A 19741-nucleotide genomic window follows, 5' to 3' on the forward strand; every position below is an offset into this window, starting at 1 on the left:
GTCGATCTGTGTCAACCTAACACAAGAACTAGCTCAACAAGCATATAAAATAGAGAAGAGACAGCGATCATATTTTAAAATGTTATCTGATATTTAAAATGTAGAGGCTCCCTGAATTTTTCTCACTGGAGAAAATTAAAAACACTTGCCCCCCTCCCCCACCCCTGCTGGACCTTAGAGATAAGAGTGTGACCATCCCAGCCTTACTGACTCAGTCCTCGCTGCCTGTGTGACAGTGAGGAGCTGTGGGCTCCATGGCTGCCTCAGCAGGAACTAACCTGGCCCCTTTCACAAGAGCCGGGCAGGCACATGTATCCCATTGTAAGCTTAGCTTCACACACAGGGAAGGTGTGTGGAACAGCTGCTTATCCACTGGTATGAGATGAATCAAAGTAAGTGCTCATTATTTTCCATGTTGCCACTCATGTAACCTTGTAAGAATGTTCTATGGGCTGGTAGATTTTAGTACTTATCTGCAAAGCTATTTTGTAACCGGGAATCCTAAATGGCAATTGTTATACTAATGCCTAAATCAATATTTCATGCTTATAGCTCTATCCAAATGGAAGCAGGCATTATACCAAGGACTGGAGGAAAGGCATGGCTGAGTAGAAAAGGAGGGGAAAAGAACAACACGGTCCTCTTAACTGATGCTTTTAAACGGAGATATTTAAAGAAAAATCTACTCAAATGATAGCTTAATTGACGAGGAAAGACAGCTTCTTCCATCACCTCTGTTCACACACTATTGTTTTAGCCCATGGCGCTTTATTTACTTTGGAAGGAAATATTTTACCCCCTCAGAGATAATTAATTTTTGTCAGCTTCACTGTTTATAAGGGAAGCCGAGAAACTGTTAATTGAAATACAGAATGAGTCACTATTTTGAGCGATTTTTGGCAGCGTTCTAATTTGTGTCAATCCAGCCTAATTATTAGAGTTTTGGGGAAGTAGAAAGCATATTTGATTTTTCTCTTACTAAATTTTTCTCTGCCTCTTTTTTTTTTTTTAATATGTGCTGTCTGACGAAGGTTATATAATTTATAACTGCATGAGGTGAAATCCCCATACGTTGGAAATACCACGAGGTTTATTGTGTCACGCTTGGCTCCTCACAGTAGCTAAATATTTAGAAAGCTCACAGAATGTGTTCTTCCTCCTTCCCTCATTGCTACTGCCAGCCCAACCAAAAAAAAAAAATGTAGTTCTTTTAAAGACCTTTTAGTAGGTATTAAGCTACAGTATATGGCCCGTCACTAATGACATCACTGATGTAAATTTCCCAGAAGTCATCAGGGAGAATTCATTTGGAAATTCAATTGAATGTCACTTGCAAAGGGCAGGCTCCTAGAAGAGGTGACCAGTCATGCATCCCTGAGTTATTTGTTGTAAAAGCATTAATCACTGTGAACTCATTTTCTCCTAATGCAAACGCACTGCATTGTTTCGCAGGAATTCTGTTCCAAATGATCATTGATGGAGAGAGCGGAAGCTGCTGACGGTGGGCAGGGTTAATAAACCCGTCAGATCAATGGCCAGTCTAATGGGACTGTTAATGGTTGCTGATAGAAGTCAGATCTCTCCTGGCTGTGGCAGAATGGAGGCAGGTGGAGAGGCAGTGGCTTTGCTGGGGGGACAGGCCCATCCCCTACCTCCTGAGGTGGCCTCTGGGTGAGAAGAGCATGGATGTCTGTCGCAGGGCGAGCCAGGGCTCTGCAGTGCACAGTCAGGAGCACAGGCCCCAGCTGTGGGCTGAGGAGGGGGTCATGGGGTGGCCGCGGGAACAACTCTGCTGCCACACCCCAGCTGCTCTCATGCCACACCCTCCTGCAGGCTGCAGGCCAGGTGCACCCGAGCACCCGGTGCCCTGGGCCGTGGACACCCAAACTCTGCCTCCCCCACCCCCATTGGGTCAGCAGTGAGCGGAAGAGCAATATGTATCACAAGAAGAGCCACAATCACGGCTGATGCTCACTGCAAGTCTCCTGGGCCAAGGAGCCAGCCGGTGACACACACTTTTCTCAGCCCTCAGAGCAGCACCCTGACACAGGTGCACCTGTTCCCTATCCCACGTCACAACCAAGGAAGCTGAAGTTCAAATTCAGGAATGTCCAAGGCCAGATTCAGAAGTCTTGCCACTTGCATATCCAACCAGTCAGTGTGGTCAGGACCAACTTGGACAGAGTATGTAGAAGCTTTGGTTTGTCCGAAATGCTGTTTCTCTACACTTTGCTACAAAATGTGGGTACCCACGGCCTTTAAGAGGTCGAACTGCCCTGCGCCACCCAACAGCAGCCTTGAGAGGGCCCCAGGAGGCCCTCTCTGCCCAGTGATACCCTGGACTTCAGACTCGTTCCTTCTCGTCCCCTTCTGCCCATCAGCACTTGTCTCATTTCCTGTCACCTAATGGTCTCGATCTCCTGACTGTACCCGAGCCAGGTCAGGAAGGCAAGAGGAAGCCGCTGCCCCCCAGGGCTACCTCTGAGCACAGGAATGACGGACAGACAGTGAAGGCCTTCCGGGGCCCTGGCCAGGGTCCCACAGCCTAGCCGGGCAGGGAGCAGGTCACCCGGGCACGGTGACGTCCAAGCCCCAGGGACTCCTGCCTTGGGACGCAGCGTGGGAATGGGTGGAGCTTGCGGTAAAGGCTATGGGAGCAAGAATGACAGCTGTGAATGGGAAAACGGTACGATGCGAACACCAGGAGATGTTCCCAGTAAGCCCAGAGTATGGCAGAAGGGCGAATTTAATGTGTTTGGTAAATGAAAGGACATTGCACATAAACTAAAGTCACCTACCTTCCCCTGAGCAGTTCCCATAACCAAGGGGGGCAGGCCTTTACCTGAAAACACCCCTATTCTTTCCACCTGAAAACACCACTATTACTAAAGGCTTATTTTCTTGATTACTTTTTTTTTTTTTAAAGTAGTGTTAAGGGTTTGAATGATGCAAGAGAAGACAGATGGTTATGAAGGAGAGGGTGAAGCAGGGATGGAGTGGGGAGGACATAGAGGGCTGTAGGGGGAGGCTCTCACACACCCCACACACCTACCTCCCATCCACAGGATGGTCACACAGCGTCCCCTAGCAATGGGGAATGCAGAGACAGACTAAGATGTGCTCTCGGGGCCCCAAGATCTTACGAATACATATCATAAGTGCTACACTGCACAGCACAGGATATAAATGCAGTCAAGTTGGGTGAGAGAAATTAGCAAGAGGAACATTCAGAGACAGCACCATGGAAGATTGCGCTGGCTGTGAAGAACATGCATGGTGTGAATACAGGGAGGAAAGACACTTCACACCGCGGCGGCATGAGCAGAAGTGTGAGGGTGGGAGCAGGCTGCTGAGGACAAAGGAGAACGAAGGAAACGGCCATGTTCCAGCAGAGGAGTGTGTGTGTGTGTGTGTGTGTGTGAGGTGAGGGGAGCAGCAGGCAATAAGCAGGACAAGAGAGGGTGACAGTGCATCACAAAGACCCTTGGTAGCCAGACGAAGGATTTGGATCCATATGGTACCCATAGAGGACCACTGTAGGTCCTCGGGCATTGAGGAGCATGATCTCAGACCACTTTGGGGAAATTTCCTCTGGTGGTTGTGGATGAGGATTAGAGAAAGGAGGGGGACAGAGAATTAGAAACGCTAAGAAGCCAAGGCACCTGACATGTGATTTGTCATCTTTTCTCCCCAAGCACACGTTCATATTACCCCCCGTACTGGTCGAATTCATCCTCAGGCCTCACCGCTATCCAGGGAAGAAGAAAGGACTCGCCCTGTTGGTTACTGCTGGCTTTGGTTACTGTTGGAGGTAAGAATTGCAGAGAGAAAATCAACTTATATTTGTCATTCAAGTCTCTGAGGAATATTCCAGAAGCATACTGTTCTGTAAGACTGCCTTTATACTGAGTTAATGGGGATTTAGCCCCCTTTAAATTTTCAAGTAAGAAAGCTTTTTATTGTTTGCTTGTGATACTCATAGAAACATCACAGGCAAAAGAATACATAGATGGGCACACACACACACACGTGTGCATGCACACACGCAGCAAGTCACAAGTGCCTCTCCTCATGAAGAGTTAATCATTGCAAACCTACTGCACATGTAACTTTCCCCAAGAAAATGTTCATCTTCTGTTCAACTTGCAATGAAACGTTTGAATAGCTGAATGATCTAAGGCATCTAAATATATTCCTTCTAAAAAGGCACTTGACAGGTTGAGCATGCTAGGTTCAGTCCTTTCCTGTTGCCTGCATCATTATGGGTTTATTTGCACCATCATCTGGCACTAGAGCTCCTAGGGGGCATTTGAGCAGTTGCCCAGGGGCCTGCAGAACAGCCTAACTGGAGTCATGCAAGCTCATTTAAGCAGCTGGCCTAGATTTTATCATTCAACCACCTGGCGACACTAATTTGCAGAAATACTGCCCAGTGATCTGTAATCAAGGGAGAGTGCTTGGTCTTCCACCCAGTGCGTGGAAACCCCTTTCCATGTGCAGCTTTCTCATCCACTCCACGCTCTTGCTTGACGGACAGGGGCATGCCAAGCGTGACACCTGCACAGCAGAAGCTGGCCATGATGTTCCTCTGCAGTCTAGACCCACATAAATGCTCACAGCTGACAATCTGGGTAATCCCCCAATCCCTGTGTGGGCACAGTCAGATGGGCAAATGCTCTTTCAGAGACAGAAGCCAGAAAGAGAACATGTTCCACGGGGGCAAGTAAACTCTATGCCAGAACTCAGATCGTGGCTCCTTCCTAGCCTTCCCTTCCCTTTTGTGATGTCTGCTTCCCCACCCCCTGCACCCCCTTTCCCTGAGTGCCCAAAGTCCTGGTCTTCCGTCTTAAAGAAGACTTGCTCAGTCAGCCTATCCCGAGATCCACCCTTTTCTCCAGCCCGGGGCCTTTGCATTTTAACAAAGGTTTTTTTTTTTAGAGAATAAGGCTGAAGTTGTGGGGGTCAGGGCTACTGATTGTTGTTGTCTGGAGCACTGTGTTGGGAAGGATGCTGAGGCCCTACCAGAAAAATGTTGTGCTGTCATTTAGCGGTATCTGCCAATAGAATGAGGCTGGAGAAGGGCAGGGCATGTGCCATGGATTTGCCACATCTGGCTTAACCCAAAGGAAGAAATCCCTAAGGATGGAATACCTGGGACCTGGGGTGGCGTAAGAGTAGGTATCCATAAAGATATTTCCATTGTACGTGTTGGGGAGAAGCAGGATGGTAGCTGGTTGATTATGTACCTGAATTTCCATACTCTGGATTTTTAGTTTTTTCTTTTCTTTTTTTTTTTATGTTGTTGTTGGAATTTAATCTTATTTACTCCTTCTTACCAAGTGTCACTTTTGGACTCATATATAAGATAGTACTTTTGATCTACTAACTTTTTCTACCTAAGGACTTGGAAGTTGATCATTGATTCTCCAATCTGACCCTTGCACTTTTCCTCCTCAGAAACCAAGAAGGCACAAGAGCCCCTGTGGCCACTGGTATTTCCGGGGGGAAATTGTGGTGGCCATAAAAGATGAGAAACAGCGGTCAAGAGGGCTTGGCTTGTCCACTTGGGCATGTGTTCTGACAATGCAGGAAGTCAGTGGTTGGGGAGAAGAGGTGCAAAATACGTCCATTCAGTTACTCACCAGTGCCAGGCATGGTGCTGATACCAAGGACAGAGCGGCATGCAAGGCACCCCGCTGCCCCTCGGGCTGTCTGGGAGAGAGGAGGTGCACACACGATGGGAAGGCAGGTTGGTGAGACTGTAATGGGGGTGAGCACAGGGATGTGGGATGTTGAGGACTGGCTTCTCAAGGAAGTAATGGCCAAGCTGACTAAAGAATGAGTAGGAATAAGACAAAAGAGGCAGAGAAAAGACCTTCAGGCAGAGGGATCCGTCTGGAAAGGGCTGGAGGAGCTGAGGGTGTGGCTGAATTGCAGGATGGGGAAAAGCCAGATCATGAGTTCACATCGATGAGTTTGGACTCTTAAACCCAGGGATGTTCCGTGGGAAAAGTTTTAAGCAGAGGAATGAAATGATGCGGTTTATGTAAGCTAGATGATTAAAAAGTTGATTTGGGCTGAAGTGTGGAAATTAAAGAGGAAAAGCATTTGTGAGGTTAGCTGTTAGCCAGGGGATGACAGTATCTGTCAATTTCTAAAGAATTAGGGAAGGCTCGTGGGAGGAGACTTAGAGATCACCTAGCACCTGAGGCCTGATGCCTCAGGGGGTCCTGTGACATTACTGATGTCACAGGGCGAGTTAAAATCAAAGCTGGGACTTACATGCAGGTCTGTTTCCAAATCCAGTTCTCTTTCCACTCTATTCACAGGTATTTGTTCCACTCATTGCATGTGCAAAACATATTCCGCTAAGTGCTGGAAGGGTTGGGTATTCAAAAAAGCTGAACATGGTCCCTACTGTCCAAACGCTTTCATGATGTTGTTTCCAGCACTGTGCTTGTGATGGAAAAGTGATGCAAGGGAGCCGGTGAAGGAAGCCCCAGCGAAAAGTGACTGGGTGGAGCCAGTGGTTTGGGATTTGGACCTCCTCCTCATTGATGGAGTACATCAGCATGTGGGCCATCAGTAGTAAATCAGCATTTATTCCTAGAATACATTAAACACACCTGTATGTGGGCATGATCTGCTGCACCCCTGTCGGAAGCTTCCCTACTTCTGTCCGCTCTCCAGTTAAGGGAGCTCAGACTCCGCTGCCTGCTGTCTCCACCCTTATGCAGTGCTCTGGGGCCCGAGAGCCGCACAGCCACAGATGGCCATCAACAAGTCCACACACTGTGGATATCCATGGAGATGTTTCAGAGAAGTGGCTGTGGGTCAGCTGTTAGGCGTGCCTGTTTGATGGTCAAATAGGGAAACGGTATAACAGAAATGAGGTCAAGAATATGGGCCCGGGCCAGACAGAGCGTGAGAAACAAACACGAGTCAGGAAAACGGCAATAACTCTGAGCTGGGGAAGCATTTCCCTGCAGAACTCACATCACAGTGACCTAAACATCATTACCGAGACCGTGGGGACTGCCTCACATGTGAAACTCGCTTTCTGTTATTTTTCAGATTGCAAAATTGGAGGGCTGGCCCCGAAGTGGGAAAATCAAGCTTTGCAAAGTAGTAGTAACTGCAAATCTTTCATTTCCTCCGGAAAGCGTTAGTCACCTAAAAACATGGCAGCTCGCTCAGTCCTTCCTTCTCTCTCACCTCAAAACACCTCACCTAGCTCTCTCTGCGGCAGCGGTGAGGAACAGGAAAATAGAAATGTTCCTGCTGCTGGCTCTTATTCGTTCTTTTTTTGAACAAATATTTCTCCTAACACAGGGCTGGTCTTGCTGGGAAAAGCAAAGTTATATAAGGCCAACCCTCAGCCTGTCGCGGCTTTGTACTTGTAAGTGGAGATGAGCCACGCACACCAGGTATGGGATCGCACAGTGGGAAGTGATAGAACGTCAGGACCCGTGCAAGGAGCCCCAGGAACATGCAGGAGGAGGAGGTGGTGTCTCGCTGGGCAGTGGAGGTGGGGGTGGGAAGTATTAGTAACATGGTCAGAGAATTATGCTTTCAATAGGCTATCTTGACAAGCGCGCTTAAAATAGATTGGAATGGCAAGACATGGGGAGCAAAACAGAATAAAACAACACACAAATAAAAGTTATCCAGAATATTCTTTTCATCTATTTCAATCACTGTCTTATTCTTCATCCATGGTTATTTCCTAGTGCCAGTGTCATCCCACGCCCGATTCTCAGAGCACCTTCCAACTGGCTGCAGGCGGCCCAGTCCTCCCAAACCTCCACCCCTACGCAGTTCTCAGAATCCCATGAGTGCTCACACATGCCCGTGCTGTACAGTCCTGAGCACTGCCCTCCCACACGGACTGTAGAGCCACAGTGCCTAGTCTTCTGGGCCCAGCATCTCCACCGGGCTCTGCTTGCATCCCACCCCCTGCTAACGGCACCACGCTACCATTGCACCGAAGTGGGCAGACATAGAACAGTGGTGCTGGCCACTGCAGCCACCCCAGCTAGCCTGGAATGTATCACCACCTTGCTCTTGGTAGACCAGACATCTGCTGACGCCACAGATCTGTCTGCTAGTGTGTGAGGTTCTGCACGCCAAGGGCAAGTGCTGTGCAGATATGCAGCCATGAGCCAGCCTTGGGGGAGATACTTGCAAAGTCACCTTCTCAGGAGCAGTTTGTATGAGACAAGAGAGATGCTTCCTTTCTTCTGTACTCTGCTTACTCAGGCGAAGACCACATTGAAGCTGCCAGGGCCCCGAGCGTTAACAATCCTCCAAATCAATGCACCCATTTACACACACATACACACACTTATGCCTATAAACATCATACCTGGAGCCGCGTTCCAGGATCAGCCACCTTGCCACGTCCGGCATCGACAATACGCTTCCACTCCCACTAGTGCGCCGTGCGAATCCTCTCGCAGAACTACTGCTACTCTCTCCTGAAATACGACCTCCTCCGGGGATCGTTTAGATGCACCAGTTTTATAACCTCAAATCTTTGCGGGGATCGGAATCTCAGCCTCCCTTTTCCACAGAGGGACCCCTTCGCTCTATGTAAATTAATAGATGAAAAACAATATAAAAATGCCAACTCCCCTTGTGATCAACGCCCGGGGTCCAGGCTAGCCGGTGTGCACACTGAAGAGGGGTGTTGGCAGAGGGCTAGGGGAGAAAATAGCTGTCTACGCTTCTCACCCTCCCTGTCCACTCCAGCTCACCCAACATGCCTGTGACAGAAATGAGAAATACGAGCTACCTGAAGAGGGACACAGCTGTGCAATCAGGGCTGGGGACATACCGAGATGTTCCGTGGAGTAATTGGCATGTAGCAGGCAAGTGAAAAGGAAAATATCAAGGATAACTCTAAGAATGTTCAGCCAGCAGCCTGGGAAGATAGTGATTTCATGAGTAGACGTAGAGAAGTTAGGAAAGAAATAGTCTGGGGTAAAAGTAAAAAACTCGGTTTAGAATCCCATGTCTGAGTCTCACTCCAAAAGATTTTGATTTAATTGGTTCAGGATATGGCCTGAAGTTTTAAAGCCCCAAAGGCTATTTTAATCATCAGCCAAGGCTGAGAACCACTTGCTTAGAGGAACTTCCATGTGGAAAATCAAACCTGGCTACAGAGATCCAGGGAGTTGAGATTGCTGTAGTAGACAGATGTGGAGGGAGGGCGAGGGGAAGAGAGGACAGAGAAACAGACAGAAGGGAAGAGGAGAAAAGTGGGAAGTAAATTGTTAAGAAAATGACCTTATCTAAGGGACAGGAGGGACAAGGGGCCAGCAAAGTAGCAAAGAATAACCAGATGGTAGAAAACCAGGACTGTACAAGAAACTCATGGTCCCCTGAAGAGAAGGGGAAACTTTAAATCAAAAGGGAGTGCCCTGGCCAGTTTGGCTCAGCGGTTAGGGCATCGGTCTGCTGTCCAGAGAGACCCGGGTTCGGTTCCTGCTAAGGGCATGTACCTCGGTTGCAGTTTGTCCCTGGCTCTGGATGGGTCATGCGGGTGGCAGCCACTCGATGTGTCCCTTTCACGTTGATGTTTCTCTCTCTTTCCCTCCACTCTATCTGAACAAAAAATGGAAAAATATCCTCGGGTGAGGACAAAAACAAATCAGAAGGGAGTGTTCCAAAGGGGGGGCAACAGTTTTAAATGCCACGAAGAGGTTGCACTTCATCTCTCATTACTACCAGCACTTTCAACACCCAGGTAAACTGTGTATCTAACAATCTCGCTTCACAATTTCTTTTCATTCTATCTACCTATCTATCGTCTCTCTATCTGCTTATTTTTGTTTCATCTAAAATTTATTGAACGTTAAGTAAATCATGATAGGACTTTATTTTTTAAGACAGTGGTAGAAATCCACAACTTAATGTTCAAAGTCAGATGTCATTTTTGTAGCTATTAAAGCTAGAGGTTGTTCTTAACACGTCATGGTTCCCATTTGGTTGGAGCATCTCGTATGGCATGAGCAGAAAGCCTGGGAAGGCAGGTGGACCGAGACATGGCGCGGTGGGTGCCACGGGCTTCCACGATTTCCCTACTGATGAGACGCAGAAAATATGCATTTCATGATCATCAGTTAATGCTACAAGATGTAGGCTGAGAAGACTGTAGGATTAATTTTGGCCGCCACCCTGCCCGCCCTGACTCACACACATTCACATGGCAGACAGTTCCAGAAGAACATTTATTATTGATCTCTCAGCTAAGGGTCAGAACCATTAGCTTCTTCAGGGCATTCTCAGAGTGAGCATCAGACTGACTGATTTGGAAGGCTCCTGGGTGCATTTGCAGCTTTCAGAGGCGGGTTCCTGTGGGCCGGCGGCTGAGAACCATCGAGGCCGCTGCAATGGGCAGCAGCAGAGGGCACCCCAGGTGCTGGCAGACCCACCCAAACAGCCGTTCATTTAAGGATGTCGAGAAGCTGCCTATCCCGGCATTTGGGAAACTGATGTGCGTGACACGTGTGATCCCTGTCCTGCAGAGCTTGCAGGCGAGTGAGGAAGCCAGTGCAGTAGGCAGCCTGGGTACGTTCACGTAGGGGCAGCACAGGGCGGAAGAACATAACTGAATGAGAGTTAAGGAGGTTCGGACATCTTCTCTAGAGAAATGGACTGTTAAGCCGAGACTGGAAGCACGAGTATGATCCAGCCAGACCCAAAGCCAGGAGAAGTCCCAGGAGGCGGAAAGGCCAGAGGTGTTCCAAGCAGAGACAACAGCACAGGTGAAGGTCTAGGAGCTGCAGACCGTGGTTCCTTCAAGAAACAGAAAGGGGTTCAGTAGGATGGACTACAGATCTGAGGGTGGATGGGTGTGCAGAGCAAGGCCAGGCAGGCTCGGTAAAGGAGCTTGGATATTTTCCTAAAGCTACAGGGATCCACTGGAGTCAGGGGTGCGCCGTGAACAGATTTCTCTTTTACAAAGAGTGTTGGATTCATGGTGGCCCAGGGCAGTGGTTCTCAACCTGTGGGTCACGACCCCTCTGGGGGTTGAACGACCCTTTCACAGGGGTCTCCTAAGACACAACAGTAGCAAAAGTACAGTTATGAAGTAGCAACAAAAATAATTTTATGGTTGGGGGTCACCACAACGTGAGGAACTGTATTAAAGGGTCGCGGCGTTGGGAAGGTTGAGAACCACTGGCCTAGGGTATGGAAAGTGGATGGAAAGAAGAAGAAAGCCCAAGAGTAGATGATTACAGAAACCTAAAGGAGATGGGGGAACCTGGACTGAGATCGTAAAGCAGGTGCACTGGAGAACCATTTCGATATGATGGGATGGAATCTCCCCCGGGGGGTTACGGAAAAGCTGACACTGAGACAGAGAACATGACGAATTCCATTTTGGACTTGCTAAGTCAGTCCTTCCTCTCCCTCCCTTCCTCCCTCCCCTCCTTGCTTCTTACCTCCTCCCTCCCTTTCTTCCTTCTCTCCCTCCCTCAGTCCTTCCTTCCCTTTCTTCCTCTCCCCCTCTTCCTTTTTACTGTCCTCCTCCTCCTCCCTTTCTCTTCCAACTCCTCACAAGCATTTGACAAACTTCAAGTATTGGAGACAATCAAGGTCACACTTGGGTTGCTGAAAGTTTAAGTAAGCGCAGAATTTTATTCTTCCATCCTTTGATAACTTGAAGTATCCAAATTTGAGTGTTGTTTATGAAGCAAAACCTAGCCCATCCTAATTGTTACCAGAGATGAACAGTCACAAAAGAAAGGTTGCAGAGAAGCCTCCCCCTGTGCCATTCCCCAGAGGAGAAAAGCTTTTAAACTGTTATTAAATGACTGCAATGTGCCAGGCAAGGTTCTATTTCACATGTGTTAGCTCCTTTAATCCTTACAATGGCCTTATAAGGCACATGACATTTGCACCCCTGCTTTACACACGAGGGCAAGGACAGAAGGATGAATAAATTGTTGAAGGCAACATGACTTCCAGGTGGCAGAACGAGGATTCAGATCATGGAAGCCCGGTTCCAGGTTCTATACTCTTAACCAATTATAAAGTGTAGCTGATACATCATCTTTCTTATATTTCATTTTAAAAGTTATTTCAGACTTTGGCATCTTCCGGTGTAGTCGATTTCCAGAAAACTGCATTTTTAGGCGGCACTTAAGACATTGTGCCTCCTCTTCTAGCATTTTCTTTATTCTCTTGGCTTACAAAAATGATTTATATCCTAGCCTCGCATCAGCAAGATCTGAGCCTCCTGTGGTTCCATTCATTCCTACTTAACACTCTATCCATGGCTATATCCAGGAGGTAAAATCAGGGCCAACAATTAAACCCCAGGCATATTGTGTTGGAGTAATAATGCTCAATCTCTGTCCCTCCTACCCCAACAGACTTGGAAAGCTATGCACGAGTCTTAGGTACAGCAATGCAAAGCCCACCTGTCTGGCTGAGAGCCAGCAAATGGATGCCATCTGAGCAGGCTCAATGTCTCAGCAGGTCATGACTCCCAGGGAAAGGAATGATTCATGTTCTCCCACACTATCTTTGACTAATGATGTGTTCAATGTCCTCCCATATTGTGTCACCAACCATTGAATTTGATAGATTAGGTAAAATAGCCCAGCCCAGCCCATGAAACAGGATGTCTCGCCGAATCAAGTCTATCTAGGAAAGACGCACTTCTGCAGGTTTGTGGAACACCTGAACTGTTGACAAATATCCCCCACGGCTTCTTTTCATGTGCCTGAGCTGTAGAACTCGTGGATCTAAGAAGGAAATAGCTTTCCCCCTATTGCTCTAATCATTGTGTCTTGTCATTTTCTGCAGGATCTTATGGATCTACTCTGAGACTGGTACGTGGGTGTATCCTGTGTTGGAGAAACTTGGCCCTGTTGGTCGGGCAGTACATTTCCCTCTCTGCTTCATCTCTAGTGCCAGCATCTACCTACTTGGAGAAAAGCTCAACCATTGGAAATGGGGTCAGTTTATTTCTATTTTACCTGCAGAGACACTTCCTTGCCCTCTCTTCACTCCTCCTGGAAACAGGAGGAACTAGTTCAAAGCAGAAGGTAGTTGGTGCTTGATGCCTTTGTCCAAGGACTCAGTTGGGTCTTACCAAGGTGGGCAAAGGAAAAGCCTGAGGAAAGTTCATACTTTGTCAAAGAACCCCATCAAATTATTTTCCCTCCTCCCACAACAACACCTCATTTACCTTTGAGGCGAAAAATAATCTTTGGAGAATTTAGGACCCAGAGATTAAGCTGTCACCACCCCAGCATGAAAAAATGAACTCAGGGTCCATTAAGTAAGGGCTTGCGGGATACAAGATGTTTAAATGTCAAGATTTTCTGTTGTTTGTTTTGATTTGGTTTGGTTTGAAGGAAAGGGCCCTTTTAGCTCTTCCAACCTCAGTGGTGCCTTCCGGGATGAGTTCCCATCCCTTTCTCATTAGGTTGCTTTTCAACCTTTAGCATAGCATTTACCAGATAAGATCACATCCTGTACCTGAGATTGAAATTCTCATTAAGACAGGGTCTTGGGCAATGTGGCTATGTCAGCAAGCTAAGCTTTCTAATTATAGGTGGGTAGAACCATGTTGCTTCTTCATAAGAAAAAAAATAATCTTAACTTAGTTTTAAAATGGAAAATTTTATTCTCCTCCCTGCTTCCCCCACATCCCAATGCCCCAAATATTATTTTGTTGGAAAATTAGCCACCAAAGAGTCAGGCTGCAAAATAGCCATGATTTTTCCCCACCCAAGGAGAAGTACAGGAACTGGATCCTGGTTTTGTATATAAGGAAGGCAAGAGTCACACACAGCCCCTCATATTTTACACCCACACTCCATTCTGTTCTATCAAAATAGAAATGGCAAAAGTGGCATCTTCCGCCCAATCTACGAACTGCTGTGAAAACGTAAGCTGTGTGTGCAATAAACACACACACACACACCAGTTTCAGAGGCTTCAGTACAAGAGTGCATATTTCTGAGAGAAGACTGAGACCCTCGATAAATAAGCATGCAATTTGGCTTTTTCACATGTTTTCTACTTGTGGAGAATTTAACTAGTTAAGAAAGTCCCAAAGGCAATATCCTCCTTGAAAGCACTTAAGATATGGAATACTAAAAATTACTCCCCAAATCAGGACTCCAAAACACAGGGAACTATTCAGGAAAAAAAAAAAAAAGTGTTGACATTTCAGATGTGTTGATATCTAATTCTAAGTAGTTTTGGCTTCTTGAAATTCGGGGTAAAGATTTTTGATGCCATCCCCAAATCTATATTTTTCAAAAAAATAATTAAAAGAAGAAGAAGAGCCCTGGCTGGTTTGGCTCAGCAGTCAGAGCGTTGGCCACGTACCAGATAGTCCCGGGTTCAGTTCCCGCTAAGGGCACGTACCTCGGTTGCAGTTTGTCCCCGGTCCCAGTTGGGGTTATGTGGGTGGCAACCAATTGATGTGTCGCTCTCACATGGATGTTTCTCTCTCTCTCTTTCTCCCTCTCTCCCCCACCTCTCCCTCCTACTCTATCTGAAGATAAGTCCAAAAATGTCCTTGGATGAGGATAAAAAAAAAAGAAGAAAAGGAATAAACAAATCTATTTAAAAGGTGGTAGACAAAGATGTGCAGAGAAAAAAATTGATTAATCAGAGCTTAGAGAACAATAACTTTTCTAATCAATTGTATTTAGTCCAATCATGATTACTTTTAAAATTGCTAAGCAGTAACTCTAAAACATCTCCTGATTTAAAAAACAAAATTTTCACTATATTTAATATTATTGAGTCATTATTTTCAACACCAAGCTTTTTTTTTACTAAGCCTTGTAGTTTAAGTATGAGATCCAGTTTTTCACTATAATTAGGTCCCAATGAACAAACAGGCCGGCGTCACCATGTGGGCCTTCATTGACATCGTGCATATGTGAATGCTTACATGAGGGATAGACTGCTGTGTCTGTCCTCTCTCTAGATTTTTAAGTCCTTAAGAATAGAATGAGTGAAGTCATTCATGATAGATAGCATCAGAACAGGATCATAAATGATGTTAAACTCTGAACAGATCTTAATTACAAATGGTTGAATGAGCATTAAAAAAGAAGTTAGATCACTTAAAACCTCAGTGGTGGTGTACTCTTTTAAACTGCCTAAAACTAAACAAAGTTATCTATGTGAACACATGTTCCCATGTTTTAGTCTGCTTAAAACACTCTAAGGCTTCCCTCAACTGGGTGACCTGTGCCGATACCATTCAGATGACTTCTAAACAGAGCAGCTGCACATCTCCGCTGGGTCCTGGTTAATGCCTGCTGGGCCAGTGGACATACGGTGTAGCATTGTCTAGGCTCGGACAGTCAACCATGTGGTTCCTCACTCTCTGAGTCCCTCTCCAAACCTTCTGTTGTGGATCTATGGGACCACCTACTAAGTGGCCACCTACTCTATCCAAATCCAGGGCTAACCCTGCTTTCTCACCTCCTTCCACAGCCTTGAGATTCCTTGGATAAGAACAGAAATTCAAATAAGTGCATTGGTGATGCGGTGGGAAGCAGTGGCTAGAAGTTCTGTGCCAGGCTGCCTGGGTTCCTACCTTGTTCTTAGCGCTTGCAAACCTATGACACTGTACAAGGCACTCAGTGTCTTTTTGTTTCAGTTTTCTCTTGTGCATCATGGATGCAATATTAGTATCCACCTTCTAGGATCCTAGAGGACTCTACACAATTGGGAAGTGTCTAGCACCAAGAACAGGGCGGGGCACATAGGGTTGGTCACTGTTGCTGTTAATCTCCTTCTCCAGCAAAAATCGGAAACCTTCTTTTCTACGTGAATATTCCAATCCTCCCCTTCTATTTTTTGCATGAATTATCAGTTTCCCCAGCTAAGGCAATTAAAAGTTACAATCTAACTGAACGCAAATTGACAGGGATGGTGCAGTTCCTGAAAAACTTCATGAGTGAAATAGGAGCTCAGCCTAATTCAAGCTAGAATTCATTGGACTCTCTGCTTTCTGAAATCCTGAGGCCCTGTCTGGCCCAGTTGGGAGTCAGGGACAGACAATAAACTGACTGCCTCTCTGGCCACACCTACTACTGATAGGAGGCCTTCCATTTCGGCCTTGAAGCCCATGACCCCTCTCCTTACATCCCTGAGGCTTATGTGCTCAGGCCTGAGACCATAGATCCTTTCCCTCCTAAGTATAGATTATAAACTGAAGATTCCAGTATGGCCAAGTGACCTCATGATGGTGCCTTGGGCACAATGACATTAAAACCTTCCTTTACTATTACTTGCTCTAGAGCAGATCTTTTTCAAAGAAGGAGGGTTTATTGTTAAAAGCTGCTTAGAGGCCATCTAGTCTACCTCCTTGGTTTTTTTTTTTTCTATGAAGAAATTTGTTCTACGGTCTGCCTTGCTTGTTGTCCCTGCTCATTTCATAACAAAAGAATCTTATCGTAAAATGACTCCTCATGTATTTCTGAAGCATTTTTGCCTCTCTTGTCCTAACTTCTTCTCCCTAAATAGTCCATTCTAGATTATTCCTTATCCCTCTTCCTCAGCCTCTTTACTGCAAGCCCTCAGCTCCACTATTTCCTGCAACTTTTGTCCTGCGACTGTATTCATTGGTGCTCGGAGCTCATCCTTCTGAGGCCTCATACCCCCTACGCATCTGCCTTCTCACCCTTTTCCAAGCCAACCCACTAAAACTAGGCAAATGTTCTTCAGATTTTGAATTTGAAGTCTAGCAGTAGCTTTTGTGTTTGTAGACACATAGGTGTAAATCTTTGTGGACAGTATATTTTTACAGTATGTGTTCTGACTATTGAAATAATAAGATGTATAGTTACATATGCTTAAAAGAATGGTTCCTTTACCATACCAGCAGAAAATGCTTGGATCTTGCAGAAGATAAACATTAAATGTTTGGCTTAAAATATCTCTACTCCTTGGTACCATCTAACGAGGATAGGAAAGGACTAAAGCCAGGAGGGCACCTAACTCGCTAACCAGGAAGTGTTCTCCCAGGAAAAACTCCCATCTGTGAAGAAAAAAGTGATAACAAACATTATTTCCCCGTCTGAGTTGGACATCTATTTTGTGAACTTTGGTAAGATACATGATCTATTATTAAGTCAACAGCTTCCTTATCTCTAGCCATGCACTGTGGAAACGTGGTAAGAGAGGATTTCTGAAGACTCAGAGAAGCCTGGAAACCACTTGCTCAGCCCCATGAGAAGGCAAGACTAAGGCTCTACGCCCCCCCGACTTGTAGAAACAGAAAGAAAAATGTTGTATCTGTTGTATTCACGCCATTAAGTCTCTGCGGAATGACATGATGTGGGAGCTCCACGCAGATACACTTTGGGGGACGGTGCCTTCTTTAGCACATTGGTGGGCGTGTGAGAATTTCTTAGAGCTCCATCTAGCTGCCTAGTGCTGGGCGTGAGACACGCTGGTCCCGGGGAAGGAGCTACCTGCTCTGCTTCTACTCCTGCTTCTCTCCAGGCCTCCATGTCCTGCTGCGTTTCTTCAGTGGAGATGGAGTCTCTGCTCCTTGGCACCTGCAGTCGAAGGAGTGGGGTTATGGTTATAATCGGCCTCAAAGCACCGCGGGTTGGTAAACAACGTGGATCACAAACGCCTTCAGCACCCTCCGGATGACCACGGGGGGACAAACTTGAGAAGTTTATATTGCCCATGCTCTTGAAGCTGAGGAAATAAATGTGTTATTTAGCAGAATGTAGTGCTTATAGACTTAACGTGTAGAGAAGACCGAATCGGAGAGGAGAGACTTCGCATAAAAAATAAAACCTAAGAGGAAGCTCGAATGAGAGCGTGAACCCGGACCGCGGGAGACGTCAGAGAGGCTCTGCTGGAGACACTACGGCCTGGGCTGAGGAAGGTCACAAGAACAAGGGGAGGCCTGTGCTTGAACATGCTGAGCCCTGAATACAAGGACGGTCACGGGGACTGTTGTGATGAGGCGCTGGCTGTCCTAGGAAATCAGTGTGAGGACGGGGCCACAGTGGGGCTTCAAGGTATCCCCTCTGGAAAGGGGAGTTCCAGCAAAACAAAGTAGGAAGACATTTGTGTTTACTGTTAAGGATGTGACTGAAGGGGGTGGGGGGTCAGGGTTTAAAGGTGGAGCAGAGGCGCCGTGGTACTACAGAGCTGGAAGGAACACGGCTCTCACTTCCAGAAGGAACGAGAAGAGACGGAGTTGAAACAAGTTGCCAGAGTAAAACTGACAGCATTTGCCAGTAGAAAGGATAATAAGTTAATAAAGTTTTCGACATTTCAAAGCTTATGCAAAGATTTATTTCTATTAAATAAGGAGGTGAACACTTGTTGGCTGAATGGAAGTCATGCTAGAAATCGAATGCTAAAATTTCAGCTGAATAAAGACCCTTTAATGAGCTTACTAAAGACTAATCAATACGCAAGAACTTTTCTACCCAGGCTAAGTTGATATGGTGAGAAGTCGCAGAACCACCTCTAATTAAGTGAATATTCATTCTTCTAGTTCCTCTCTAAGTTGATGTGGTCTCTTTGTCTCCATATGCAAAGTCTCCGAGTTTGTTGATGGAGTGTGTACAGCCTGCAAATATGTGGCCAAAAACAACAGCAATCAGTGCTCATGTTTGACGTACAGAGTCACACGCAGGCCAGCGGCACCGAGGGTCACCTGGCGGGCTGAGCCGAGCACCACGGGGAGACAGCAGGGTGGCTTCTTGCCCTTGCGATAGTGGTGGTAGTTTTTTAGAACTCCTTAAAGGACATCCTTTTGCCTTGGGAAATCATCCTCAACTTTCCCCTGCCTCGAGACAGGGTGAATGTCTACCTACAGAAGAACCTGTTAGGGAAACCCTGAAGGCTGACGTCTCTCTCTGTTCTTGTTTGCACAGGTGACATGACGCAGCTCAAGAAGACAAAGTGATTGTATGCTGTTTTCCAAGAACTAAAAAGGAAGAAAACATGAGGGGTTGTTTTGTTTTGTTTTGTTTTTTTTGGTGTAGGGAGGTGGTGGAGAAACATAAGTAGAAAGGACAGGAAACAACATTTAAATTTAAGAAGAGGGTTATGGAGGTAGCTTCATTGGAGGGCTCCTGGGCTTTTAAAGGCTTACTGGTCATGTAAAAATAACTCCTGCTGTCTCAGAATTTGTTACCTTTGTCTGAACTCGGTGGAGGATGGTCTGTGGTCAAAATCTGACTATAGGCCAAAGAAACTCCTAAAGTCAGGATTAGAGAATGTTTAGACAGAGAAGAGAATTTAGGATCACTCAAACTCTTCACTTTACAGAGGAGGTTGCTGAGGATCCAGAGGAGAAGTGACCTGCATGAGGCCAGACGTAGTTTCAGATGGAGCCAGGGGCTTTTCCTCCCAGATCTTTTAACTCCCAATCCTGGGCAATTTTTAAATAATTCCAACTTCCTTAAAAACAAGCATTTTCATAAGCTAGTTATGTTCATGATGGCTCATCTATTCCCACCCCCACCCCCATCTCGACAGAAGTGTAGAGAGAATCTAGTATAATAGCAAATTATTTGGAGCAATGGGAAAATAAGTTATAAATTGGAGGACCATATAAACCAGGGACACTGATCAATCCTGGTAGGATTGCGGAAGCGCAAGAGGGGGGCCTGGGAGCCCACAGACAACAGCGGCTTTAGCTGTGAGCAGCACCCTCGGGTGAAACTCCCAAGTGGCTCCACAGCGCAGAGCCCGGACAGAGGCTAAAATAGCTACA

General features: G+C 46.4%; 1 protein-coding gene across 1 annotated transcript in view; it reads left to right on the forward strand.

The window, feature by feature from the left end:
- LOC118627100 (androgen dependent TFPI regulating protein) overlaps positions 1-19096 on the forward strand; it is a 51080-nt gene extending 31984 nt beyond the window's left edge. Inside the window, exons 4-6 of the mRNA XM_036257280.1 lie at positions 3696-3811; positions 12820-12971; positions 18897-19096. Coding sequence (XP_036113173.1) covers positions 3696-3811; positions 12820-12971; positions 18897-18928 — 300 coding nt within the window. The 3' untranslated portion in view covers positions 18929-19096. The remainder of the gene's footprint in view (positions 1-3695; positions 3812-12819; positions 12972-18896) is intronic.
- Positions 19097-19741: the final 645 nt, after the last annotated feature.

This window comes from Molossus molossus, unplaced genomic scaffold (genome assembly GCF_014108415.1).
Source record: "Molossus molossus isolate mMolMol1 unplaced genomic scaffold, mMolMol1.p scaffold_m16_p_12, whole genome shotgun sequence".
Taxonomy (NCBI): Eukaryota; Metazoa; Chordata; class Mammalia; order Chiroptera; family Molossidae; genus Molossus; species Molossus molossus.